Source organism: Penicillium vulpinum, assembly GCF_028829585.1.
Source record: "Penicillium vulpinum strain IBT 29486 chromosome Unknown utg000002l_segment0_segment0, whole genome shotgun sequence".
NCBI classification, from domain to species: domain Eukaryota; kingdom Fungi; phylum Ascomycota; class Eurotiomycetes; order Eurotiales; family Aspergillaceae; genus Penicillium; species Penicillium vulpinum.
The window spans coordinates 5283023-5310147 of record NW_026643242.1 but is presented as its reverse complement, the minus strand read 5'-3'; the positions used below and the strand labels follow the sequence as shown (position 1 = coordinate 5310147).

Below are 27125 nucleotides of genomic sequence, written 5' to 3'. Positions count from 1 at the left end.
TACTGGCTGAGTGACGCTTAGGGGGTTACTCTTCTCGTAGGGACCGTGTCTGAGTGTATCTTTAGGCGTAAGGAGCTATAAACTAGCGAAGCGTTTCCTTATACTGATTACTCCAGTTTATATTGTTCTCCGATATACCCTACGCCTTACTTAAGAAGAAGTGAAGCTTATACTGGGGTACAAGAATTGTTCTAATCGCGTAGAGACTACTATAGATCTCTTTCGTCTTTGTATAGTAAGAGGTAAGCTTTACTATCCTAGTATTAAGGGCTTATAGTATCGCCTTCTTCTAAGGTATAGTTTTCGGAGTGAGTTATACAATCGATTCCTCGAAGTACTTAAAGAGGGCGTTATAAATACTAAAAATATAATATACTGTTATCTCTTTGGTCTTTGAAAGCACTGTAGTAAAGCGATAGAACGGCTCTGTGATATATAGGAGGTAGTCGACCTACCGCTATTCTACCTTACTGAGTTTATATTTCTAAGTCCCAATATTATTATAGTATTTATCGTAGGGCTTACTGAGGCGTTTTATACAACGAAGTATTAAGAAGGTAGAATTCCAGCGGGTACAGATATCTTAGATAGGTGTAAGTTTTGCTCTATTAGTCTAGAGACAGAAGAAATTATCGCGACGTTAGGGGCTTATATTAATAAATACAGTAAGCCCTCGAATCTAGATAGTTATTAGATATATTAAGTGATAAATAAAGCGATACACTTACCTTAATAAGGGTTTGTATAATAACTTATTCACTCTATAAAGCACAGAGCGATCGAGCTTAGGCTTAGGCTTGGATATCTGAAATATTCCGATCTGTAGTATCGTTCTAGGGATCGGCCTTCACCGATCTAAGTAGCTCGCGAAGGCTTAGCTGGATAATATATATAAGATAAGGGATTCGAATAACCACCGGGCTATTCGGTAGTTTAAGGGAGTCAATAGAGTCTTAAACTGCCTATACTAAAGTTGTATTATTTAACGCGTTATCTGATATAATCGCTAATATACGATCAGTAATATTAAGCTTCTTAAAGATCTCTATAAGTACTTCACTTAGATTTACACTAGAATACGCCCTATTAAGTGGTTCGAAACCAAGTAGGAGCTTACGGTAATTCTAGTCTCGGTCGATAAAGTACCCTATAATTGCTATAAATACCTGCTGAAAAGGCGATATCTAGTAGTCGAGGGCAATTGAGAGCTTCGTATCTTGTAGTAAGGTAGCGAGAATTAAATATTACTCCTCGTCGACCAATTTCTTAAGCCGGTGTAGACTGCGGCATATCCGCTCCAATGGATATCAGATCGATCCTTATATCCGCAATTTGCGGATATTGGATATGAGTTGATATCCACATCCGCACTGCGGATATAAGTTCATATCTATATCCGCAATGCGGATATCCAAGGATATCCGCACTAGTATAACTCTCGCTTACTTTCCCCCTTATAGCCTATTATATAATCTTAATACAGCTTACCAATATTTCCTTACCACTGAAATAAACGTATATTTAGTCTTGACAGAACTAACCCCTTAAATCGACGGTCGGCACTTTGAAATTTTAGGAAATAGATATATATCGAAGGTCTCCTTATACAGTATTTGTAGGTGGTCTTATAGTTTTCTTAGTCCGACGTTATATTGTAAAGGTAGCCGTAGATTGACGATTTTGTGGTAAGTTATACGTAGAAATATATATTTACCTACTGTTAACTATAATAAACTTTGTAGGAAACAGAATATAGAAAATCAAAACTGTTATTATTAGATAAATTCTTTTAGTTTTAGGCTCAAATAAAAGCTAAAAGTCCTATCTATCTACTGATTATTTTTTTAATTTGTTCCGACTACTAGAACTTAAGAAATCCGAGATAGAAGTTCTCGAAATACGGACTTAACGAGTTTCGAGGTCTTACGGATATCTTGTAGATATCCACAAAATATCCACAATATATCCACAGTATATCCACAAAATATCCGCAAGATATCCGCAATATCCTTAAGATATCCTTAAGATCCGCAGGATATCCTCCAATTATCCGCACTAATATATAACACAGCCAATTATCTAGGTAAACTATATTAAAAGTAAGTCTAAGTTAGAATATCCTAGTACGTTTACTTTACCCCTAAAAACCTCTACTAGTTTAGATATAAGCCTCTCTATTCTTTTAAGCACCCTACTATATTATATATTATAATTGTTAACTTCTCAATATCTCAATTATAGTTCTTATTTACCAATTCGGATATAGATTTAGCTTCTAATCGGATTTATCCTAATAACTTCTCTGATTTTTTGGGTATCTAAACACCGGTCCTATCGATATCGCCGACTCGTTTAACTCGTTTAACCTTTACGCCCTTATCCCTTACTTACGTCGGACCTCCCCTTCAAAAGCACTGGGTTTTATATCTATCTGATTCTATATATAATAATATAGAGGACTTACGGAATAAATTCGTTAGTTAGTGGCTTATAACTGAGTATAGATCTTAGTCTGATATAAAGAACACAATTCGATAGGAATTAAAAAGCAAATCGGATATCTAGGACAGCTTCTACTAGGTTACGAATAACAAAAATAGAAAGCCGAAGGTTATATATAAGGTATACCTCTGTACAATTAGCTATCTAAGATTCTAGTGTACTGGTTCTTCGCCTATAACAGCGTACCTTAAAACTGGAGTATATTCAAAGAAAAATAGCCCGAGAATCGACTAGCTTATTAAAAGAATAGTATATTAACCGGGTTACTTAACTAGTGTTACTACAGTAGGTAAGTCCTTTATAATTTAGCAGCTAATATTAAGTACTATAATCTAGCTAGGTACTACTAGTATATTATTTACCTAAGACCGTCTCTCCGATACTATTCTGAGATTTATTTTAACTATATATCTACCCTTTCGAGTGATCGAACACCCCTAATTCCACTGTATATTAGAGGTTACTCAGTAATTATCCACTAAACTTACGATTCTATCAGTACGAACTATTCGATATTATCTCGATATCACAGTCCAGAATAACCAGAAGGGGATTCTACAGAGACTTCCAGAGGGGTACCGGCTATCGATAGCCTTAGATTGCTGGACTTCTCCTTTCCAGTAGGCCTTTATAGCTATCACTAGTTACTTTATCGATTATAACTAGGATTACTGTAAGGTTCTTCTAGGCTTTGAGCCTCTCTATAGCTCCTATACTAGTGAAAATCTCAGTAAAACCGTGACCTAGATCCTAACAGAATATAGTATCTCGGATCGTATCCTGTTAGTGACTACAGATAACGTAACTAATAACAATACTTTGATACAGAGTATCTAGGAGAACCTTCAGTCTTAGTATTTATTAGATATCTCGATCTTCCGCGTTCTATATATCGCGTATACAATCTAACTAAGTCTCAATAAGCTTCTTAGGAAGCTTAAGGTAGTGCTAAGTAATAAGGAGATCGAGTTAGAGTGGTCTAACGAAAAAACCCACTCCTTCCAGAATAAGCGCAATATCTCCGGCGGTATCCAGATTACAGATATATTGAAAAAGGTATATCTTCTACCCCTAGATCCTTATAATAGCTAGACTAATAAAAGTATAGAAGATCCGAGGACTAGCAGTCTTTATTAATATAAGCCTATAACGTCGAGAGGTATTTATAGCCCTGCAGCCGGAGCCTATATTGATTCTAATCTAAGATATTCGGACACAATAGAACTCAATATTTCTGATACTTAACCGGGCTAAGAAGCTCTAGCTATTCTATAATCAGTATTGTACTGATTATCAATATCTTTATTTCAAGCTCGATTAAGAAGAGTAGTGTTAAGTCGAATATCTTCTTCTTCTAACAAAGCCCTTCTTTGATTTTATAATAATACTGTTAAAGACTAAGGATATTACTGTATATAATATCTACAGTATCTATAATAAGCTTTTCTCCTATCTCGATACAGCCGAGGCGAAGCTTAAGAATAAAGGTGTAATCTATAGACTTCCGCAAAGCCCAACTTTGGGCCCAAGGTCCGGGCTCGAAACCCGACCCTCAACGAGCTGGGGGTCGAACTTTTTGGGCTCGACCCGGACCCCGGCTCGAAGGGGGGGGCTCGTCGGGCCCCCCCCCTCTGGGCTCGAAATTGTATAAACCATGGTCTTGGCGTTCATAAAATGGCTGAATCACCCAAATAAATGACAGTCTTTTACCTATGTTTTGGTTCAAACATAGAATTCTACTCCATTATCATAATCAGGAAGGTGAAATATTTGGAAATTCTAGTGAATAGATATTTATCTTTGATATATTAGTATAATAACTAAGCTTTATAACTATATAGATCAATTTGTTAGAAATGTTCTACGCTTATAAGTTGATATATACTGAGATATATATTCTGTACTGGGAACCATATATATCTTTATAGTCGAGTATCAATCTCAGATCAATACCAATTATAAGTGGCTTGACTTATTCAAATTTTATATAAAAAGAAAGTCTATACCTTTATGATTTCTAGGAATATTTTAGATTGCTAGTCCTAATGGTTCTAGATAAGCTACCTATGTTTAACAATTTCTTATAGCTAATCAGTTAAAATATTTTGAGGAAAATCAACTTCTAACGAGCTAGGAATAGGCCGGGAATAGGCTTTTTACGGGTTATTAGTGGGCTTTACGAGCTTTTCTCGAGCTTTACGGGCTCTTTTTCGAGCTTTGTGGGCTTTTTTCGAGCTTTATAGGCTTTCTTCGAGCCGGTCCCACTTATTGTAGACAATTTAACTAATTATCTATTACTGTTATCACCCTCTATTTTGATCTATCGATTATTAATTTAACTAGCTAAGTAACACTTCTAGGTGGTCGAGCTTCTTGTAACGTATCAACACTCCTTTATAGATTCTCAAAAGCCCTTACAGTTATAGGTTTTATTAACTCTGCGATATCCTAAAGTCAGCAGTCCGAGTTTATATCATCCCAATTCGGAGGTGACTACAATAACTTATCCTACCTTATACCCTCTAATTATCCAGCTACGCTATCGACAAGCCAACAGACTTTTGATATCTCCGTACCGGCTTTTCTTCGACTAGACGACCCTCCCTTACTCCCCCAGCTTAAACGATTTAAACGTATCGGACCCGATCGGAAAAGGTTATACTTCTTATATAATAGAATAAATCACTAAGAATAGGTAGAGTGGTGGTTACAAACTGATTATAGATCAAAGGGTAAGGTCGTATAGCACTCAAATCATCTTTTATATATCTGGGAGCACTTTACCTAGGTAGCCTATAGCAGCGATAGTAGCCCAAAGGTTATATATAAGCATTGCTCTGCGATCCTTGAGTATCCTTATACAGCCAAAAAAGATACGAACGGGAAGGATACGCGTTATAGTACAACTACTATAACTAGGTATCTTCGGACTTCTACCTATAAAAGGGCTATAAGTGGAGATCAGCAACGAGGGCGACTCGATAAGTTTATTCAGTTAACAGTATAGATATCCCTCTAGTACGGTTCGTACCACTAATATAATTAAAATAGGAAAATACTATCCGAGAGCCATTCTCCGAGGTAGCTTAGGAGGACAATCTGTTACAGTTTATCACGATCAATCGACTTCCCTTTCACCTTATCGAATATCTAACGTTTCGACGGATAATATTACAAGTACACTCGGCCCTAAGCCTACTATCTATCCCCTCTGCTGATACAGTTCGACGTCGACTATCTACTCGTATAAAAGAACGTTAACACTCTATACTTAAACTACTTCCAGTAGATACAAAAATTTCAATTGCATTGGATTGCTGGACTTCACTATTCGGACAAGTATTTATAGCTATCACTGGCTATTTTATTGATATTGATTGGTCCTACCGGGAGGTGCTTCTTAGGTTTAAACCCCTCGAAGGTGCTTACACTGGTGCTAATCTAAGTGGTGTCCTCTTAGAGATACTTACTGATCACAATATCCAGGATCGTATGTTTGGGTTAACCACAGATAATATATCGAATAACAAGACCCTTATTAACTCGCTACAATAGGTATTATCGAGCGATATTTATATTATCCGAATACCCTATCTTATATATATTATCCAATTGAGTCTGAACTAACTTCTTAATCGCTTAAAAGCAGTCCCTCTAAATAATACTGCTGAGACTAAATAGTCTGATCGCCAATCAATACTCGCGAAAGTAAATACCCAAAGCAAAAATCGCAGTATATCTTATACTTTGAACAAGGTACAGTATCTTGCTGTTTATATCCGGGCTAGTCCTTAACGTCGCGAAGCTTTTGTTAGTCTTCAGCCCTTAGAGCAGGCACTTATACCACTTCAGGATATAAAGACTAGGTAGAACTCAACGTTTCTTATACTTCGCCGGGCAAAGAGGCTCTGTGATTTCCTTAGTATATTCTGTACAGACTATAACTGCGAGGAGATAGCACTTAATAACGACGAATAGTGTTAGATCGATTACCTTCTTTGTCTCACAAAGCCATTCTACGAATACACTCTTGCGCTTTCAAAGACTCGAGATATAACTGTATATCTAGTATTCTAGATCTACAATATATTATTTGAGCACCTTAAGAAGTCTATTAAGCAGCTTCAACGAAAGCGTGTCCTATAGAAACAACAGATACTTTCCTCCCTTAAGGCTGGCCGATTGAAGCTTAATAAGTACTATTCGCAGACAGATCATAATCGTGATCACCTTTATACGATTAGTACTATACTGGCGCCAGATAATAGGTTCCAATTCTTTCTCTCCGATGATTGGACGAAGGAATAGCGTGATAAATATCGAGCCTTATTCCAAGATACTCTCTTACCTTACTAAGAGCGTTATACTACTAGTCAAGGCCTACTAGTCTCCTCTCCTGGATTAAGGCCAAGCACAGCTCTTTATAATCTGCTTCGCCCAAAGAAACCTAAAGCGAAGCCGGTTAGTGACGAGATAACCCAGTATCTTGATAGTAGTAAGTTATACTCTTCTTCTGATCTTATTTCGATAAATATTCGTTACTAATTCTATATAGATATTGTTAATTCTGAGCCGCTGCCCTTTTAGCGAGAGAACCACGGTCGCTTTCCTGCGATTGCTTCGCTTACGCGGGATATTCTTACAATTCCAGTAACTGGTGTAGGTGTGGAACGATTATTCAACACTGCTCGCGATATTTGCTATTATCGCCGCGGTCGTATAAAGTCTGAGACTATTGAAGAGTTGATACTATTTCTTTGTTCTTTAAGATTTGACCTTGAATTATATAAGGCAAAAGAGCTTAAACGATTCTTCTCTTTGAATAAGATCGAAGTATTAAGAGAGGAAAAGGACGATAAGCTTGATGATGTTGAATTTGAACAGATTAGTGATATAGAAGAACAGCCTGAGAGCTCGGGGGGTTTGATTGATATTAATAATGATAATACTGGTAATGATAATACTGGCGATCCTCTATTACCAATTTATAGTACTCAGCCACGTATATCAGGGAGGAAAAGGAAGTATATAGAGGATGATATATATCAGTCTCATTAGTTTACACTGGATTTAATTATAATATATTGATATATACGTGAACGAATCAACGATTTATTGAATTTGAAGTGAACGATGTAATCGAAATACTCAAAATTACTGGGAATTCCTACATTATTTGTGCAGTCACGAGAAATTGGTATGTTTGCACTGTTTAGTCGTAGGGGGGGGGGCTCGGGGGGCCCCCCCCTTCGAGCTGTGGGCCCAAGCCTAAAGCCCGAAACTCGCTGTGGGCTTTGACCTTAGGCTCGAAACCCGACCCTTTTGAGGGTCGGGTCGGGTCGGGTTTCGGGCTTTTCGAGCTTTGCGGAAGTCTAGTAATCTAGAAGAAACGGATATTGCGGGTACTCTAAACAGTAAAGAAAAAGCTCTCTAAGTACTACACTGCCACCGAATATAAGCCTTATAGTGATATCTACGCTCTAGTAACAATCTTCTCTCTATTAAAGAAGGTCCGGTACTTTTCCTCGACTGATTGGTAGGGCGATATTGATTATATAAATCGTTATTAAGAGGTCCTAAACCGAGAGTTTAATCGATATAGGAAGATACTTACCTATAATACCAATAACCTAGCGGCACTGGAGACTTCTGAAGTAGCTATTAATAAGAATAATAACTGTGATCTTAATACTGCTTGTATATCGCAAAACCAGCTATTGGAAGAGCTTACAAAACTAGATAACAACGAGATTGCACGATATCTTACTTGTGGAACTAAGCGACAGAAACCTCGACTTTTCTGGAAGGAATATAAGCAGAGCTTCCCGACCCTAGTAAGGATAGTAAGGGATATTCTATCTATCCCTGCTAGTAGTACTGGTGTTAAACGACTATTCAATTGTGCTCGTGATATCTATTATTACCGTCGTGGTCAATTAAAGCTGAGTACAATCCGTGGCCTAATACTGTATCAGTTTACTACTAACTTTGATCTTCGATATAAGGAGCTAGGGATTATCAAAGAGTATCTATCCTAAGGTAAAGCTACTTTACTAGATCAAACCCGGAGATTATTACTATAGCTTAAGGTCTTAGAGCCTATCAGTGATAACGAGGAGGAGGATTAAGAGACTAGACTCGAGGCTACCCAGTATACTGAGAGCGGCGGTAATAACTCGGATAATAATAGTGCCGAGCGACGTAGATAGGTAAAAGGAAAATAACCCTAAAAACGACTATACAACGCTGTTAAAGAGGATAATAAGCTTCCAGAGATACCGGTAGATAGGAGTATACTAGGCCGTTTAGGGCGGATTCGAAAACAGCTAAGGCTACCAGATAGCTTCCAGTTAGTATAATAGGATAGTGCTAGTATTAGAGCTCGGGCTTTACCTATATACGCTGCCAGTCTCCCCCTAGCCTAAGTTTCTGAATACAGTTATAAAAGAGGGAGAGACCCCTGCTATAAGAGGATTTCTAACCGAGGTCAGAGAATAGGCGCTGGGGCCTAGGAACTACCGGCGCTCACTACCCTATAACTTTAAGAATATATAACACTATCGTGGAGTTCCTATATAGTAAAACTCCTAAACTTTAGCTAAACAGTATACAGGCGCCGTTTAATTGACTCAATTCGACTGTAGCCCTTTATAGTTAGATCTATAAATAGTATATATAAATAAATAAGAAGATTTAAATTTATACAACCCCCAAAAGATCCAGATTTTGATTATTTGATATAATATACTATTACACGAAAAATACAGAGGAAAACATAAAATTAATGCACACCCCTCGAGGTCACAAGTCTAGGTATGTTTGTATTATTTGATATCCATTGGATATCCGCAAATATCCAATGGACATGAGATCTATATCCAAATCCGCAAGGCTGCGGATCTTAGATATCAAAAAATATCCATATCCGCAGTTTGCGGATATGGATTGTGGATATCCGCGGATATTGTGGATCGTGCCGCAGTCTAATTATATATATACTAGTTTCTTATATATATAGATATTTCAGTAAAATTTATAGATATTGTAGATTAAAACTGCTATTTTACATAGAGTTAGCAAAACAGGTGTAAATAGACCTCATAACCGCCCGCGAGCGGCCCTCTGAGGGCCGCCCGCAGACCCGCACTTTTGCGGGCGGAGGGTAAGCGACGCCTACCCGCGGGTCGGGCAGGTTATTTTCTTGCCCTCAGAGGGCGGCCCTCCAAACATTTTGAGGGCCGATAAACAGGACAAACAGGGAAATCCCTAGAGTTGCATAAAATATGTATTTCTCAGCTGTATTATTTAGTATTTGGTTTACAGCTTAGTATTATAGAAAATAAATATAACCAGGAGTAATCATTTAAACAGGCTAAATAACATCAAATCTTAATAGAAATATCTTATTCTTTGAGGAACTAATATACGTTATATAGCTTTAAGTTCTACGGCGTTTATCACTCTCAATTTCATAACCATTAAGCTTACTTAAGCGCTTCCGAACCCTCCCTGAATACCGTTGTGTATAAGGTAACTCAGGCTCACTATCCGTATCCTCCTCCTGCTCTTTAACCTCGAGCTCCGATTGAGTCCGCTGCCTCCGTTGTGATTGACCTTGATTAACTACCACTTCGATAGTACTATCCTTATCCTCCACGTCCTCGTAAGTATCACTGCCCTCGTTATTATCACTTATAGGGTCAAAATGATAAGTGTTAGTTGTATCACTCTCCTCTTGGTTAGCTTGTATCTCTTTATGTGAAAGATACTTATTGATTAAAGCTCGGTGGGTATCTTCGATCTCAAATTTTGATATACATATAAATATCATTAGATCTTGAACTGTTGATACCTTTAGAGAGCCTCGTCGGTAGTGACAGATATCCCTGGCGGAGTTAAAAAGGCGTTCTATACCCGCCCCTGTAGCTAGTATTGATAGTATATCGCGTGTAAGGTTTGCAAGAGTAGGGTACTGATACTAATACTCTTTCCAAAATATATAGGTAGGCGTTCGTATAATACCTTAAATATAAGTTAATATAGGGTAGATAATAAAAAGATATAACTTACCACTGTTAAGGTATTCCTTAAGCTTATTATATTCACTTAATACTAAGGGCTGGGACCCTTCTACTCCGTATTCTATTTCAAGCTCTGAAATCGCGATTGCGGATAATCGAGCTCTGGATAATGATTGTATATCTAAATAAAGTTTCTTATAGGACTGAAAGTATTCCTCAAGACTTACTCGATAGATTGCACGCCAGTTATTAACCGGATTATCCCAGTCCTTTCCTTTAAAAAAGTCAAGCTTTTGTTAGGGTGAGAGAATAGTGCCAATTGCGTAAAGATTGTTATCAATTTGATCGGTCTGGCTGTAATATTGCGAAAGCTTCTTCTCTGCTGCCTCAAGAGAAGTAAGTATAAGCTGCTTCTATATAACCTTCTTCCGTTTTAAAACAGTCTTTGACTTTTTAAGGTAGTTGAAGAGCTTATTGTAGATATTAAAGATCAGGTGAATACTAATATCCTTAGTTTTAGAAAGAAGAGTGGTGAATTTGAAGAAAGGCTGGGTGATCTAAAGAAGATAGTCAATCTATCGCCACTCTTCTAGACTTAGTGTAAAGTGTTCCTAGTCATACTAAGCGCAGAATTGATCAAAGGTTGATTGGAGCCGTTTAGCACGTCGGAGTATCAAAAATATCGAATTCCAGCGAGTTCGGATATCCTAGATCGGAACAAGCTTTGGCTCCTCAGTTTAAAGGTTATAGAATAACTCTCTCCGTTGTAGACTTACGTTAATATAGATAGTAAGGTTTCGGACCTATATAAGAATAGAAGGATTAGTATAATAAAAAAAGTAGAGTTATAGGGATATACCTTATTAAGTGTATTAACAATTTCTCTTTTTTATTGCCTTACACGAAGAGAGCGAACACAGTCGTCAGACCAGTCTATCTCCGCACTCTTATTCTTTGGAATTGCCTTTATCTTCCTAAGAAGATCATTCAGACTAAGCTGGATAATATAGGCAATATAAGGAACCCGAACGATTATAGCACTATTGTTTAGCTTAAGCGACTAGAGTGATTCTTGGATACTTACTATTATAGTATTATTATTTGATATATTGTCAGTAGTGACTGTAAGTACTCGATCTGCAATCTTATACTGATAGAGGAGCTTTAAAACCACATTACTTAGGTTAACACCTAAGTGTAAGCTAGATAATGGTTCAAATCCAAGAAGAACCTCTCGATACTCCCAATACTGGTCGAGGAAGTAGCCAGTAACAGCTATAAAGGCCTGTCGAAACGGAGATATCCAGCAATCTAATACAATCGAAAGCTTTATATTGGGAGGAAGCTTATTAAGAATAGACTGTTACTGTTCCTAGATATACCGCCGTAGTCGAGACCGTATTGTGACCGCAGAAGGGATCTATAGTTATATCGGGGTAAGTCGGGCAAAGTTAATAACTTCACGAAATTCTAGGTATTCAATAAACTTAAAGGGGAGACGGGAGAGGGTAAGTAGTTGTAAGAGCTTCTGTTCCTATACCTCTTGCGTAAAAACTGTTGACTTACTTAGTACGTTCTGCGCCTATTAATCCAGAGAGTTATTAGTAAATAAATAATAGAAAAATTGTATAATATATACGGTATTTATAAGTAGTCCCTTAATATTACCCTTCTGGGTACTGGATTTACGACAAGTCGGTCCAGCTAAGTGTCGATAAAGTGCAGTTGTTCTATACCGCCTATTTGCTGGATAATCGAGGACTTTATAGTATTGACGATATATTGCCCCTAGTTTGCTAGTTTTTGTATCAGCCACTTGATCAAATTGCTCCTAGTAAGTGGCTGTCCGGTTACTATTCCAGTTTAGTCGTTTTTTTGTCTTTCCAAACTCAGTCTCTAACCACTAGGAAACAAAATCATCTTTTGATATATCGGTGTATAGAATAAACGCTATTAATCGACCTAGGCCAATACGCTGAAGTAAAGAAGGAATTGAAGGTAGAGGAATTGGGGTAAGAAACCCAGAATTTGAGGTGGTATCAAATATCTACTGGCTTTCGGAAACCTTAGGGGTTAGGAATTGCTTATTCGGAAAGCAGAGAAGAGGGTCGACTGAATTTGTAGGATCACCGTCGTAGATAGATAAGGAATAGATATCTGAGAACTGAGAAATTTGAGATATTGTTAACCAAATAATCACTTATAGATTATATCTTAACAACGGGATAGGAATCAGAAGGTAGATATACCAAGAAAATTAACAAATCCTAGTAAATAGAATTGATCAACTACCCTGAAGTTCAGCTCACTGGGTAAATAGTAAATATATCACAATTTGATCCACTTTAACTTAAGATAATCTCTATAATTGGCTAGATTTACTAGGCTAATTAAGGGCCGCCCTTATCCAGCCCTCAATCCGCCCTCGGAATATACGGGCCGCCCTCAACCCGCCCTCAACCCGCCCTCAAAAATCAGTATTCAGATAAGAAGTATATACCCCAGGTCTAGCTGAAGTTGCAAATATATATTTCTCTAACTCCATCATCTAATATTGACAACCTTCACAATTGACAACAACCAATATACTTAAAGATACTAAGAATATATAATATCATTATTACCTACCATGATTTATCGTAATACAACTCAATTTCATAAAGTTTCTTGATGCTGATAAAGAAATAGATTGTAAATATAACATTCAAACCAGAACACCGTTAAATAACCGTAATTTAAAGTGATGAGTTAGCACTTTTATACATCTAAATTAGGAAAGGTCAACTTTTTTTATGTAAACGAGGGCCGATGAGGGCCGCCCTCGAGCGGCCCTCAGAGGGCGGAGGGTCGGGTGAGGGCAGGCAAGTATCCGCCCTCCGCCCGCGAGGGTCGGGCGGAGGGCGGGAGATTCCGGCCCTCTGAATGTTTTTAATGAGGTCTAGGTGTAAATAACAGTTATTTATTATGCAAAGTCAGCGAGTTATACGTCCATTTTGGGTGACTTTATGCAATGGTGGGCATCGTGGGCATGCCCGCCGTGGGCATACCCGTGGGCCTTAGGCGTTATGGACGGGCACTCGAAAATCCAAATAGCCCAAGGCCCACCGTGGACGGGCCTTGGGCACCTCCTAGGTGCCCATGGACGGGCGATGTCGCAGTCTATTCCTCGGCGCCTACCTAATCCACTAGGACTCTAAGCTAAACTATATACAGCTAAACGAGTACCGTTAACTGCACCGACTCAATTCTCTACGGATACTTTAGACGATAAGAACTGTAAGAACAATCTTAAAGACCTCAAACGGCTATTAAAGGTTTCAAAAAAGTTAGAGGCCAATTACGAGTTAATAATAAGGCACCTCTAGTTAGAGGCGTATTGGTTTAGAAATAGAATACTTCGGTTAGAAGAAGAGTTAATAAAGTACCCAGAACCTCGAGTACAGATAGAAGAGTGGTCCCCAGTTCCCGATATCTCGGAATTACCTCCTTACATTGATATTTCAAATACAGTCTATCCCTCTTGCGAGAAGGATTAGGACCCGGAAGATAGGTATGATTTCCTTTACTATATATAATTAGAATTATTGCTTTGAAATTCTTAACCTAAGTCAAGAATTGTGAACTACCGAACCCTATCCCGAGTAGGAGGCTCGGGAGCTATATTAATCCGCTCCGGCGGATTTTCGCAGCAGAATCTAGAGTATATTACTCTAGCCCCGTAGCTGCAGTCTAATATAAAAAACCTTCTTTTATTTATTTATCCCGTGCTAGCAGTTGTCTAGTCTAGTCGTATTAAGTCAGGCTTGACCTCGTGTTAGTGAGCCTTGTTACCCTATTCCAGTGGGAAGGGAAGTCTTAGTTCGTTGTTCTTGTTATTATTACCCTCGCCGGCGTGTGGTGGGGTTGTTCTAGACCCCGAGACCGACTTAGTGTAGGTCGGTGAGTCGAGCCTAACCGGTTGACCTCGGGCTACTTTCCCGTTTTGACTTGGACTCGTGTTGTCGAGTCAGGACCGATCCCGTTTTCCTTACTCTCTCTTTATTCACTTTCATTTGTCCTTGTCTCACCATATATGTCCCGTACCAAAACGTGGACCCCCGCGATTTGCCCCCAACTTGTATTCTGATTGGTTGATATTTGTTAAACTTGTGGGCATCTCCAAGGCTCGGCCTCTTTCGCATCCTCGGTTCGATTCAAATATCTCGGGCTTCTCATACTCCGTGGCCGTGCCTACCTAGTAGGTATATCCTAACTATCTGTACATACCTAGGTAGATAAGAGAATATATAACAGTGAACGTAGGATGCACCTGGGGGTGTTTGCTTGGTTTGTTGTTTGCTCTGTTTGCCTTCCCCCTTTCCATCACAACATTGACAGAGCTTGGGACACTTCTCCAACTTGTATATAAGCATAGAGAAACAAGACCGGACTTAAGATCAGACTCTAACGCCTATCAATCATGATTCTCCCCGGGCGCACTCTCATCACCCGCTCCATTATCCGCAATGTCAAATTTCCCACACTGCAGGCCCAGCCATGTGGTGCAGACCTCACACTGAAGCGCGTCTTGAAATGGACCTCGCCTGGAATAATCGACTTGGATAACAAACTTCGCCAGCCGGCCTCGACTGAAGAGATATCATTCCCCCCGGCAACGGAAAATACAAACTCATATTTAGATCTCGTGCAGGGTTCTTACCTCGTGGAATTCAATGAGATTGTCTCCGTTCCTCTGGATGTGATGGGCGAGATTTTCGTTCGCAGCTCATTGTTCAGGTCCGGAGTGACGATACATGCTGGTGTTATGGACAGTGGGTATGAGGGGGCTGTTGGGGCATTAATGCAGGTCGTCAATCCCATGGGGTTAAGGCTGTATCCTGATGCTCGTCTGGCGCAGTTTGTGTTCCACCAGATGAGTGAGAAGGTTGAGGGTTACAATGGAGTTTATCAGGGGATGACAGCTTTGTCATAACCAAAGTATATATGCAATCGCGCCGATTGATGTCTTCTAGTCCATTTCTAACTAGATTAATTGTCCACAAACTGGAAAGCGCCCGACCAGGGGTTGATCTGAAAACGCCTAAAGGGAGGGCCGCACATCTCGGCAGGCTTGAATATTCTCGTTTCAAAGCCTCTGTCCCGAACTGAGAACCACCACTCCCTTGGTCCTTGCTTCTATAGCGCAGGCATCATGCGCTGGTCACCGTCGCGGTACACAGGATGTTTTTGTTGCGGCAATCGGCCAATCGCTTCAAAGCATAGTTCATGAAATTTTGGCAAATCTGCTTCCTCGATAGTCGCAATTATCTTTCCTCTAGGATTGGACACAAGAGTGCGGTTGAGTCGGGCTGTGTATTGATTCCCATCTTTCCGATCGCTCTGGAAGGAATGTGTCCAACCTGTACTCTCTGCCTTCTCTTTCTTAATGATTGAGTTGAGTTCAATGTAGAACTCCCAGTCGGGGCGTCCATTTGTTTGGGTGGAATAAACGTTGAAAGGCATGATGGACAGTTGGGGATGTTTTTGATCTTGTCAGATGGACTTTTTCAAAGTGTGAGTTGTGTACCGGGGAAAGAATGTGTGGGATTGTGCAGCCTGACATAGTTTACTACTATGAAAGCAATGATACACCTTAGAAAAGATGCTGCGTTAATGTTTCGGGAGTGTGAAGACAGTCAAAGGATCCATATATATCGGGATAATGTCTGACAGACCTTGTCTTTCCCTTCGTGTTCCAGTGCTCATCTCTTCCTAGGTGTTTTGTATCATTTAAATGGGCAGAAGAGCCCTGGAATAGTAAAGTGGTTTCAAAATTGATGCTTTGACAAGTGGCTGTGATATGCGGTCTACCCTTTAGGATACATTTTTTCCCATTCTTTAGCTCCCTTCAATTGTTCCCACCCATGAACCCTCTGATCCACAAGGGCATTCACTCGCCATCGATCCTGTGTTCCCTTTCTCTTTTGACAACATCTCGGCACTGCTAGTACCTTCTTCCCAATAAATTCAGCCGGATTTACTGCAAATAAAAGCCATGTATTTGGATAAGCACCATTATCATCCTCAACCTCAATGATGTTAATCTGCAACACCTCAGGATTGGTATCATTAGCTGGGACAAGATAGTCGAATGTTACACCATAATAGTCTATCAGCCTATTCAGATTAATAGGAGTGATCAGCTATAGGGATACTAAAGCTAGTTACTTCCACTATGAGATAATGATACAAACTTACTCATCCGGACGCTTCTCTGGCATCCAGCCCAAGTACACATCCTGCACCCCTAGATCATCAGGAATTTCCAGAGAGATATCCCGTCCGTATATGGTTTGATACGTTAATCGTGCTAGCTCCGGGCTTGCTGGCTGTGGAAACTTTCGGTCTCGAAGATTCAAATGCCACGGGATGTGAGGCAGGAGCCTCTGTATGGCGATCAGAGGACCTTCGATCTGGATTCTGAGGGGCTGATCAGAGGGCGGGAAGTGATGCCGGCTTGTGGGAGTGTGAATACAAAGCGGGATGTAAAGTGGGAGCGCCATTAACCCCACGGGATGTATAAAGAGAGAATACCAATCAAGTTTAGAGAGCTATACTAGGTAACAGAGAAGACTTATAAGATGTCTCCCTTTTTAACTGGCACCTGGAACCGAGCCCGTGCTGACATCTACTCGGTGAGGCTGAACTTAAGCGCCCTAATTAAAGCGGTAGCTCAGACAGGAAAGGCCCACCATGGAAAATCCAGTATAACTGCATATGTATATGAGAAGGCCTTGTCTTGAGAGATACAGACTCAGGTCCAAGGAACAGCAATTTTGCTCAGGTGAAAGACAGCAGGGGAGCTGAGGGAAAAGGAAAACTGTCCCTTAAACAAGAAACATATCCTAGACCATACTAAGCGTCTTAGCTTCAATTGCATATCCAAAATTCCCGTACATTATACATCTATCTCAGCAATTGTGATATGATACTATTTTGAGGAGCGGTCTCAGACAAAAAACTGTATGTAGACAAGAATAATTAATTTCAATGCTATCGAGATCCCAACAGAGAAGTCCTAACTGTAGGCCCAATGTCAGATATGGCGTTTATGGAACCATATACTGTTTCTTGTGTTAGTAGGCATCATATTATCCCCCAGAAGACCACGAGACCAAAGAAATAACTAACCCATCACAGAGACTTAAAAATCCCCTTCCTGAAGGCCATATCCTCGACATCCTTCAGCCACTCCGTGCAGCGGTAGAGCGGGGTATCAGGATACAGTCGGGTTCCCTTGAGCGTCACCTGGGCCCGTGGAGGGAGAACTGCTAGGCAGCATTCCTCCCGGAATCTCTCCAGGTCTTCCTCCTCAATGGTCCCGATCTGCTTCTTTGAGCCTGGCACATGTTCTGGCAGCTCCTCCGAGTTGGGCGTTTGCCTGGGCGTGTAATCCATGCCGTTCAGGATTGTTCCAGTGACATGGTGCAGCCAGCCCCTGTCTTCGCTTGGGTCGGTTTCAATGTAAATGGCAATGTGGTTTCTCTGCGCGCCAATTGACTCAGTGGTGAAGACTTTGAGAGCCATGGCTGGCGATGTACAATATTGATTGTGTTTTTGAGAATAACATTTAACTGCGAAAGCTGGGCTTTTAAGATGGAATGGGTTAGGAGTTTCGCCATGCCAACCAGCGGCTAACTAGGTATATGTAAGTCTTACCTGAGGTCAAAGGCAACCACACTCCTATGTTTATATTGACAAAGATTTTGCTAGACATGTTTCATGTCTCAAGCGGTATGTCATACCAATCCCACAGAAAACAATGTCATCACCCTGCAGTGAAAGAATATAGTCATGCTAATCATTTACTGTGTACACTTCCAGAAGAACTATGTGTATTGAAAGTGGTGGCTTCAAAGGAGACCGTGATGGATAGAAGTAGGGACTCTTGAACATGACATATTCCCACATGAGTGGTCCACAGTTCCACGGTTAAGAAACCAGAACTGTTTAAGTATCAAAACATGCATTTTTGAAATAAAACAAAGGCTGTACAAAGTCAAAACACCTTCATGGCTTCCTGCCAGGTATGCATATAATACTAAGAAACAAATCCATTTCAGGGCTTCCATATGCCCGGAGTTCAATAAAAGATGATCGTGCATGTCTGACCAAATCTGATCAAGATTGGAAGTTCATGTTATAGCCACCTGTCTTCGGGTCTTGGACGAACTTGAAATTGTCCGTTGACAGACCAAATGGACTCAAGATCCCATTACCGAGCTTTTCGATATCAGTATTGCTCTATCCTCTTGACATGAATATGATCACGGAATAAGTACTCACATCCTTCAGCTTGCCCATCATATCGCCCATCTCCTTCTCCCGCGCCTTATTGATGCGATCGGGGAGTTCCCGCAATGCCCGTTGGACAACTCTTTTATCATCTGCCGGAAGACTGTCCATTGCAGCAAGGACCTGATAGTCCTCCGCGGCACCTTGTAGACTACCCCAACCACCGATTTGGGTCTTGGCCTTTGCGCGTCTCATGAGGACTTTGGCTCGAAGTCGCATCACCTTGCTCCTCTGCTCGTCCTGTTCCTGTAATCGTTGTAATTCCTTCAACTCGGCTTCTTCGTCATCTCCGGATAGTTCAACCACTTCATCCGTGTGTTTTTTGTCGGATTCTGGGACTTGTTTCCCCTTCGACTCGTCGCCCTTGTCCTGTGGGGTCGGCGGGATAATTTTATTCAGGCGTTCGATGGATATGGTTGCGGAGTCTACTGCGGCCTTCCAATCTTCCAATTTCAGATGGCAAGCAGCGATGTTACTGTGAATTATGGCGACATCGTAGTCGAGATAGTTCGGGCAGGAAGCGAGGGCTCGATCGTAGCAGGAGATGGCTTGGTCATAGCTTTTCGCGAGAAACAGCTGATTTGCCTCTGATTTAATTTCGTGGGCTTCCTTCAAGAGTTGCTATCGCAAGGGAAATTGGAGTCAACATGCGGCTCGGGTTATAAGCTAGAACACCTTTACGACTCACGGCTTCTTCCTCCGGGGGAAAGTGGGCATCGTGGAAGACATCTTCGTCGCCACTGTCATCGGCATCGGTAGGAGCACCTTTCCCGTCGCGTTCGGGTGCATTAGAAGAATTGCTCATTTTGTGAGTAGCTCTGATCATTGTCGGGCGAGAACATCTATCGGATATTGCCAAGGGTTCAATCACGGGACTGATAACGTTCGTTCCCCGCGTCTTATCAACGCCTTGTCAACATCCCACTCTGACGCCTGTGAACAGATCATATAGCCATGGCTTCCACTAATGAGTGAGTACAATGTGGCTGCATTATGGCCGCAATTAAACATCAATTGACCTGGTTGACAGCCTTCCCCGTATTCGAGCATGTCTCTTCGACATGGATGGCTTGTTGATTGACTCAGAGGATTTGTACTCCATAATCACGAATGAAATCCTCCAGAAGTACGGCAGACCCCTGCTTCCCTGGTCAATCAAGGCGCAGCTGCAGGGCCGACCTCAGCCGGAGGTTCGTTACCCTTTATATCACTGTGTACCCGCATACTTACGCTATATTCAGGCCGGCAAGATCTTCAATGACTTTGCCAAACTCCCCATCAGCGAGGAGCAGCTGAACGAGGAGCGCTCAGCTCTTCAGCGACACTACTTCCCACGGTCCAAGCCGCTTCCCGGCGTGCCTACTCTGTTGTCCAACCTTGTGTCAACACAGTCAACCGACGACCCCGTGTACATCGCGCTAGCAACATCATCGCACAGAGGCAACTACAAATTAAAGACCGATCATCTGACAGAGCTATTCTCGGCATTCCCCGAACCCAATAAGGTGCTTGGTGATGATCCTCGCATCGGCAAGGGCCGAGGCAAGCCTCTTCCCGATATCTACTTGCTTGCACTGGAGACTATCAACATTGAGCTACGCAACAAGGGAAAGACCGAGATCAAGCCAGAGGAGTGCCTTGTGTTTGAGGATGCCGTTCCTGGAGTCGAGGCTGGCCGTCGTGCCGGTATGCAGGTTGCTTGGTGCCCTCACCCTGGTCTTCTAGGAGCCTTCAACGGCCGGGAGGAAGAGGTGCTTGCTGGAGCCACCGGTTCACATAAGGAGGAGGAGAAGAGCGAAGCCCAGAAGGAGGCAGAGGAGCTCCAGTCCTGGCGTGTGCAGGGTTCTGGAACGCCTGGCAAGATCGGTGATGGGTTTGGCCAGCTCTATTCCACTCTGGAAGACTTCCCATATGCGAAGTATGGCATTCGCATTCCCTGAAGCCTTGGTCTGGTTTTCGGAAACAGTACATACTATTGAGGTTGGTTTTGGATGTCAATACGCGTTACACGAGACCGAGTAGAGCATCTAGCTAGAAAATAATCTACATTCGCGCAGTAATTTAACGGCCTTTTGATTTCTGAATATCTACAACGCTTCTTTGTACAAGTTTTTGGGTTGGACTGTCAGTACAACATGTGTGTATGTATACTTTATTCAATCCTTTATGCGTAATAATACTTACTGCCCTCCAAAATATTTCGGTTCTAACTTTCGCAAAGCCTTATTTCGGTGTGGCAAAGAGGATATTGGAGACAACTGCGGTAGCACTTGTAGTGATCTTTGTTTGCAGTCATCTCTCTCGCATTCCAAGGTCACTGATTCCGTTGGATTATTTGTTCAACTAGCACTTGATCTCATTCCTATACCAATGAAAGAGAGAGAGAGATAGGATCGATTTTACTTTTTTACCTCAGGGTATAGGCTCTAAATCATGGGTTTTCTCGGTTTCTGACAACAGAAATGGCATCGACCAGACCTTGAGGCTGTTATCGACCTGCTCAATGTTCTTCGCTGAAGTTTCTTCGTCGGAAGAATCATCTGAATCAAAATGTCTTTGCCCAGAGCACGTTGCAACAACACTTCCCATCGGGTGAAACATTGTGCTCGTCACGGCATCTGTCATATATCAGCACTGAGCATCTTGGAGCTTGTCAAAAGACTTACCATCATGCACCTTAAATTCCCAATCGGGGTCCTTCCCACCTTCACAGTGCTCTGGACTCCTCCATACCCTCATAAAACCATCGGTACCGCCAGCCCAAATCTCATGGGAGCCATCAGGACCAGATGGAACAACATCAATGTTAATGCGTTGATTAGTACGGGCCTTGCGCCCGCGCAAGTGCCCAAGCAGTTGCCCCGTGACCCGAACATCGTAAACCAAAACGCCATCACTCTTGCGCTCAGCGACATACAGATATCTGCCACAGGGGCTCCAGACAAGCTGTGTAACTCCGCGACCCCCGATATCACGGTTTGCACTGGTCTTTGCCACACTGAAAGTCCCAAGAAGCTCACCCGAGCCATTTGAGCTGTACAGTCCAATGTGTCTGGTGAAAGTACCCGCAGCAAGAATACCGTCCCCGCTAGGGTTTAGAGCCAGAGCTGAAACAATGCCCTTCATGCCAATACCGCCGCCGACAATCTGCTTGCGTTTGCTGGGGATTGTCGGCATGGAAGATATTGGGCCTTGTGTTCCTGTTCGGGACACGTCGAAGAGACAAATGAGGCTATCTGAGCCCGTGAGGAAGTGAGTGCCGCCCATCATGGATGGAAAGATCATCGAATGTGGTGTTATAAATGCTTCTGTCATAGGATTTACCAGGGAATAGCTCGCCAGTGATGTGGGAGCCAGAGCTGATGATAGACGAATTGGATGATCACGGACAGATGAGAGAAATAGGGTGGTGGATGGATCTTGAAGGTTGTAGAAAGGATATATTGCGGTAGCGTAGGTCGGTTCCGCTGAGGGCAATGTTGAATATGGAGATAGTTGGTGCATGGGCTTGTCCTCCAGTAGATCCGGTGGCCTGACTTTGTGAGCGAAAGAATCAATAGCAGGAATGACGCGCCAGCTTACAAGATCCATGTTCTGATAGAATGATCTGCTGAATCTGTCAGCAGACTCGTTCCATCCGGGGTCCTGTACACCATAAGGTCAGTAAAGATTAATCATGGGTCGCTGTACTAGAGTCCTACCATTCTGCACTCTTGAAATACCGTAGATCGGTATCTTGGTCGATGGATTCATCACTATAGGTTGCCCTAGACTGGTGGCTTTGGAGTGTTGATGATGAAACTGAAGAGAGTCGCGATAGATCGACTGGTGATGACTTTCTCTCACTTTGTCGCTTTGTTGATGCCACACATACTGGCGTCCACTCTTTGACGTTGTCGTCGGCCATAACGACAGATACCGTTGGCTTGACTGGATAGCTGCCTTCGCTAGATGGTTTAGATGCAACACATTTAATCGATGGTTCATTTGATTTCAAAGATTTGAATAAGACCAGATTCGAAAGGAGAAGGAATAGGTCAAGTCGGACATTAATTGAGTCAAAATCCGCGAGCTACGCAAATATAACGACAGTCAAAGATATGGTATCTCAACGAGGTTCACAATGGGATACCAATTATACTATATAGTGTCCAAATATTGAAGAAAAGCCATACAAATGAAGTATGAAAATGAGTAAAAGGAAGAGAAACCGGTCAGTCGGATAAACAAAGCACCGAGAAGCTTCGCGCATTCCGGAAATCGCATTTGCGCAGCTTTGTTCCTATTGAGGGGGGCCCATTGACAGGTTCCATTTTTATCCAAGTATTTGAGGCCTATTGTTATACGTATTCTCAATCATGTTTGCTCCCAAGGCAGCGGCACCTGCCACAGGGCTTTCTCTCAACACGACCTCCACAAATTCTTTGTTGTTAGTGCTCCCTCCCGTCGTTCTTTGTCTCTTGTTACACCTATCAGACCTATCGCCTGACCCCTTGATCTGATTCGCATCGTGTTCTCTCCCAATCCTTTGTTACTCGCAGCTTACAGGTTGGGGTCACGTTGATCTCAGGCAGAAAAGCAAAAGAAAAAAAATGCTAACCACAATCTCTCATCAATAGCGGCGGTAACACAGCCACATCCACAGCTACGCCCGGCGCAACCAATACTAGCAGTCTCTTTGGGAACGCTGCGAGCGCAGCAGCACCCAAACCAGCAGGAGGCTTGTTCGGCGCTCCAGCCACAGGAACCACAACACAAGCACAACCGACCGGATCCAACATGTTTGGAGGTCAACAGCAGAGCAGTACGGCCGGTAGCAACCTTTTCGGGAGCGCAAATACCACGACACCGGCTTCTGGGGCTGGGACGAGCTTGTTCGGTGGAGCGACTGCTGGTGCTGGCACCAACACGACTCAAGGAACAACAGGCGGCGGCTTGGGTGGTAGCACTCTTTTCGGCGGCGGTACATCTACAACTCAAACTCAAGCAAAGCCAGCCTTTGCTGGACTCGGTGGACTCGGCGGTGGGCTTGGTGGAGGATTAGCAGGAGGCACTACAGGAGGCCTATTGTGAGTACCTTTTTTTTGTTCATCTCGTCTTATGACTTATATTCTAATGATTTACAGTGGTGGCGGCCAGAGCACAACCCAACAACAACAACCTCAAAAACCTACCCTCTCTCTCTTCGGCCAGCCAGCGCCCGCACAAACCACACAACCACTACAACAGAACACCACTACCGCTGCCAGCACGGTTATCCCAGGCGTGAAAGTTGACGTCAGCAATCTCCTACCAACCACAAAATTCGAGAGTTGTGCAGATGAGATCCGTAACCAAATTGAGGCTATTGACAAGCACATCCTGAACCAGATGAAGATGTGCCATGAGGTCGGGGATCTGCTACCAACTATCGAGCAGCAGGGTGCCACAATTCCCAATGATGTGGAATTCGTACAAGGCAAACTGGAGACTATTCAGCACGCGCTTGAGAACGATGCCAGTGACATTGATGCTCTGCGCAGCCTTGTTACGCGGGATGCGGCCGAGGCCCAAGTTGCCTTCCGAGCCATTGATACGTTGAAGCTCCCTCTGCAATACCAGTCAACTGGGGGTGGCTGGTGGTCTGTGCAAGATCAACAGATTCCAGAGCGATCTATGCGCTCGAGCCGCAAAAACACACTTGCTCTTCCTGACGGCGTTGAGGGTGACGCATCTACTGACGTCAATGGAATCCCCGTCAACCTGGTGGATTACTTCTCTCATCGCTCGAAGGAGATGAAGGAAGCTCTTACAAGATATACCGGCAACCTCAAAGAGATCGAAGACCATCTTCACGGTGTCGAGGCTACGCTCAACCGGCAAATCAGCGACTTTGTGAGCTCCAAGTCTCGTGAGGCAGCTGCGGCGACACCCCGATCTACCAACGCTGAACTTGCCGATGTTTTCGCAGATGTCGAGGTTGGCATAATGGGAGTTGCCACTCGTCTGAGCAATGTGTCTGAACAAGTACAAGATCTGTCAATTGGGCAACAGTCCCTTGGCGATGGGCGTCTTCATCTGGGATAGATAGAAGAATTTAGCGAGTTTGATCTGTATTTTTATGGGAGCTGATCTTCAGCATGCGAAATATGACATCCAAGCAGTTTATCTGTTAACTCCGAACTTTCATTAGTCCTTAGGTAGCTGTAGATCGGACTTGTAGTCATCTATATCGTACACCTGGGCAAGCTAGGTCACCTTCTCTGAGGTTGGAATTGGCTCATTCCCAAAGTTTATTGATTTGAGCCAATGTATTCAAGCTCTATATATAAAACACTAAGTATAAAACACTATGTAGAAAGTACACGGTACATATATAGTAGTAATTGCTCCATACAACTGTTGCATCGGGTTAAGTGAGGCTGAGTCACCCGTCGCAAAAGTCCGCCACTCTTGCGTGATCGCCTCCTTAGCGCCATTCCTAATCTCAACCTCCACTCTGCTGCATGTACTCCGTATAGATCAACAACTTCTATATTGAACACGCGTTATATGACCCTTGACTTGAAGGAGATCTTATCTGAAACAGCGGTGAGGGGGTCTATTGACTGAACAGAGTTGTTTTGCATGTTCATTCGATGAAGATGGCAAATCTTGCCATCAACGTCAGCGAAATTGCGTGATCGGCCTGAATTTTCTGGAGAAAGAGCGGGTCTCATTCTCCAATTGCTCAACCAATTATCTTGTGTATGTCTCTCTATTATATTTGCCTGAGGTGATTCATCTGAGAAATTGCGCCATCTCCGTGAACTCCGGGGGCATGCGAGAGATCCGTAATCCAGAATGGCGTTATCCGGGGTTGACTCACTTGTATCTATATAATTCCTTTATGCCCTCTATATCCAAACTTAGTTTTATACCTGGCATCACCATCGTCTCTTCTCATTTTCATCTGCATTCTCTTCACATAAACACTTGCATTGGAGATGGCGCCATCATTAGAAGAGTCCGTGGTGACTGTGCCTTCACCTGTGGCCAAGTTCACCGTTCCAGTCCTCGCGAAGGACCTCGCTGGCGACAACAAGTTTGGCTATCAACCCGGCCGAACACCAATCACTCGACACGACAATTATGCATACGAAGACTTTTTGCCCACATTTCCAGATATCCATTGGCCTCCGCTTGCATATACTCCCTACCAGGACAAGGGACTGCGAGGAGATCCTAAATTCCGCAACCTTCTGAGAGATGCTACAGCCGTCTTTGATCACAACCCTAAGATTGGAACTGAAATCCATGGTGTTGATCTTTCAAAGCTGGATGATGCACAGCGGGATGACCTCGCCAGATTGATTGCATACCGAGGTGTTGTCTTCTTCCGTTCTCAAAAGAACTTTGATATCGACGCTCAACGAAAATTGGGACAATATTGGGGCAAGCTGCACAAGGTAAGATATCTGACTTGAGCTGATGTATACGAATATATTTACTAACAATATATAGCATGCCACCACATCCGTTCCTCGAAAGCCTGGTTTCGAGGATGTTCATGTTGTCTACACTGGTGACAACTCCAGCGACAACCGTGCCCTCTTCACTCCCAGTTTCTTATGGCACTCTGATGTGACCTATGAAATCCAACCACCATCATACACATCACTCAAACTTCTCTCTGGCCCACCCCGAGGAGGTGGTGGCGACACCCTTTGGTCCTCACAATATGCCGCCTACGACGTGCTCTCCTCGCACATGCAAAACTATCTCAAAGGCCTCACGGCCCTCCACTCAGCCGACATGCAGGCCAATGACTCTCGGGCACTAGGCCGGCCAGTGCGCCGAGACCCCGTCACCACCGAACATCCACTCATTCGGACGAACCCAGTCACCGGCTGGAACGGTCTTTTCTTCAACCCTGGTTTCGTGAAGAAGATCGTTGGTATCCCGGCTGCAGAAAGCGACGCTATAATCCGGTTCCTCACTGATGTGATCGCCACAACCCAGGAGATGCATGCCCGCTTCTCATGGGGTGAGGATGATGTCGCGCTCTGGGATAACAGATCCACCAACCACAGTGCTTCATATGGCTTTACGCCACACCGCCGCCATGCTGTGCGTGTTGCGGTCCATGCCGAGAAGCCTGTGTATGAAGAATCCGGGAAGTCTCAGGAGGATGAACTCAATGCTTTGTATGAACTGCCGGCAGTCAACAAGGATGGGTCTCGCCAGTCGAACTATAACGATTAGGTTGGCTGCAAAACATTCATGGTAATTGGTGTTTATTCTTTCTCC

The 27125-nt window shown here is 42.8% G+C and overlaps 9 protein-coding genes across 9 annotated transcripts; 4 read left to right on the top strand and 5 right to left on the bottom strand.

Moving 5' to 3' along the window:
* Nucleotides 1-14982: 14982 nt before the first annotated feature.
* On the top strand, nt 14983-15495 carry N7479_004998 (putative dUTP diphosphatase Dut; the record flags this gene model as incomplete). Its single annotated transcript, XM_057252695.1, has 1 exon — nt 14983-15495. One exon carries the CDS (start codon nt 14983-14985, stop codon nt 15493-15495), a length of 513 nt encoding a protein of 170 aa, XP_057112020.1.
* A 203-nt stretch (nt 15496-15698) lies between these two features.
* N7479_004997 (uncharacterized protein) lies at nt 15699-16025 on the bottom strand (the record flags this gene model as incomplete). Its single annotated transcript, XM_057252694.1, has 1 exon — nt 15699-16025. One exon carries the CDS (start codon nt 16023-16025, stop codon nt 15699-15701), a length of 327 nt encoding a protein of 108 aa, XP_057112019.1.
* A 344-nt stretch (nt 16026-16369) lies between these two features.
* On the bottom strand, nt 16370-17065 carry N7479_004996 (uncharacterized protein; the record flags this gene model as incomplete). The annotated part of the gene is made up of 2 exons (XM_057252693.1): nt 16370-16679; nt 16761-17065. 2 exons carry the CDS (start codon nt 17063-17065, stop codon nt 16370-16372), a joined length of 615 nt encoding a protein of 204 aa, XP_057112018.1.
* Nucleotides 17066-17696: 631 nt separating this feature from the next.
* N7479_004995 (uncharacterized protein) lies at nt 17697-18089 on the bottom strand (the record flags this gene model as incomplete). The annotated part of the gene is made up of 1 exon (XM_057252692.1): nt 17697-18089. One exon carries the CDS (start codon nt 18087-18089, stop codon nt 17697-17699), a length of 393 nt encoding a protein of 130 aa, XP_057112017.1.
* A 594-nt stretch (nt 18090-18683) lies between these two features.
* On the bottom strand, nt 18684-19662 carry N7479_004994 (uncharacterized protein; the record flags this gene model as incomplete). Its single annotated transcript, XM_057252691.1, has 3 exons — nt 18684-18785; nt 18849-19478; nt 19546-19662. 3 exons carry the CDS (start codon nt 19660-19662, stop codon nt 18684-18686), a joined length of 849 nt encoding a protein of 282 aa, XP_057112016.1.
* A 149-nt stretch (nt 19663-19811) lies between these two features.
* On the top strand, nt 19812-20797 carry N7479_004993 (haloacid dehalogenase superfamily protein; the record flags this gene model as incomplete). Its single annotated transcript, XM_057252690.1, has 3 exons — nt 19812-19828; nt 19888-20047; nt 20099-20797. 3 exons carry the CDS (start codon nt 19812-19814, stop codon nt 20795-20797), a joined length of 876 nt encoding a protein of 291 aa, XP_057112015.1.
* A 472-nt stretch (nt 20798-21269) lies between these two features.
* N7479_004992 (uncharacterized protein) lies at nt 21270-22764 on the bottom strand (the record flags this gene model as incomplete). The annotated part of the gene is made up of 3 exons (XM_057252689.1): nt 21270-21475; nt 21524-22502; nt 22732-22764. The coding sequence occupies 3 exons, from the start codon at nt 22762-22764 to the stop codon at nt 21270-21272; spliced, it is 1218 nt and encodes a 405-aa protein (XP_057112014.1).
* A 451-nt stretch (nt 22765-23215) lies between these two features.
* N7479_004991 (nucleoporin FG repeat-containing protein) lies at nt 23216-24923 on the top strand (the record flags this gene model as incomplete). The annotated part of the gene is made up of 3 exons (XM_057252688.1): nt 23216-23286; nt 23477-23926; nt 23984-24923. The coding sequence occupies 3 exons, from the start codon at nt 23216-23218 to the stop codon at nt 24921-24923; spliced, it is 1461 nt and encodes a 486-aa protein (XP_057112013.1).
* An 899-nt stretch (nt 24924-25822) lies between these two features.
* Nucleotides 25823-27080, top strand: N7479_004990 (TauD/TfdA dioxygenase family protein; the record flags this gene model as incomplete). Its single annotated transcript, XM_057252687.1, has 2 exons — nt 25823-26284; nt 26340-27080. 2 exons carry the CDS (start codon nt 25823-25825, stop codon nt 27078-27080), a joined length of 1203 nt encoding a protein of 400 aa, XP_057112012.1.
* Nucleotides 27081-27125: the final 45 nt, after the last annotated feature.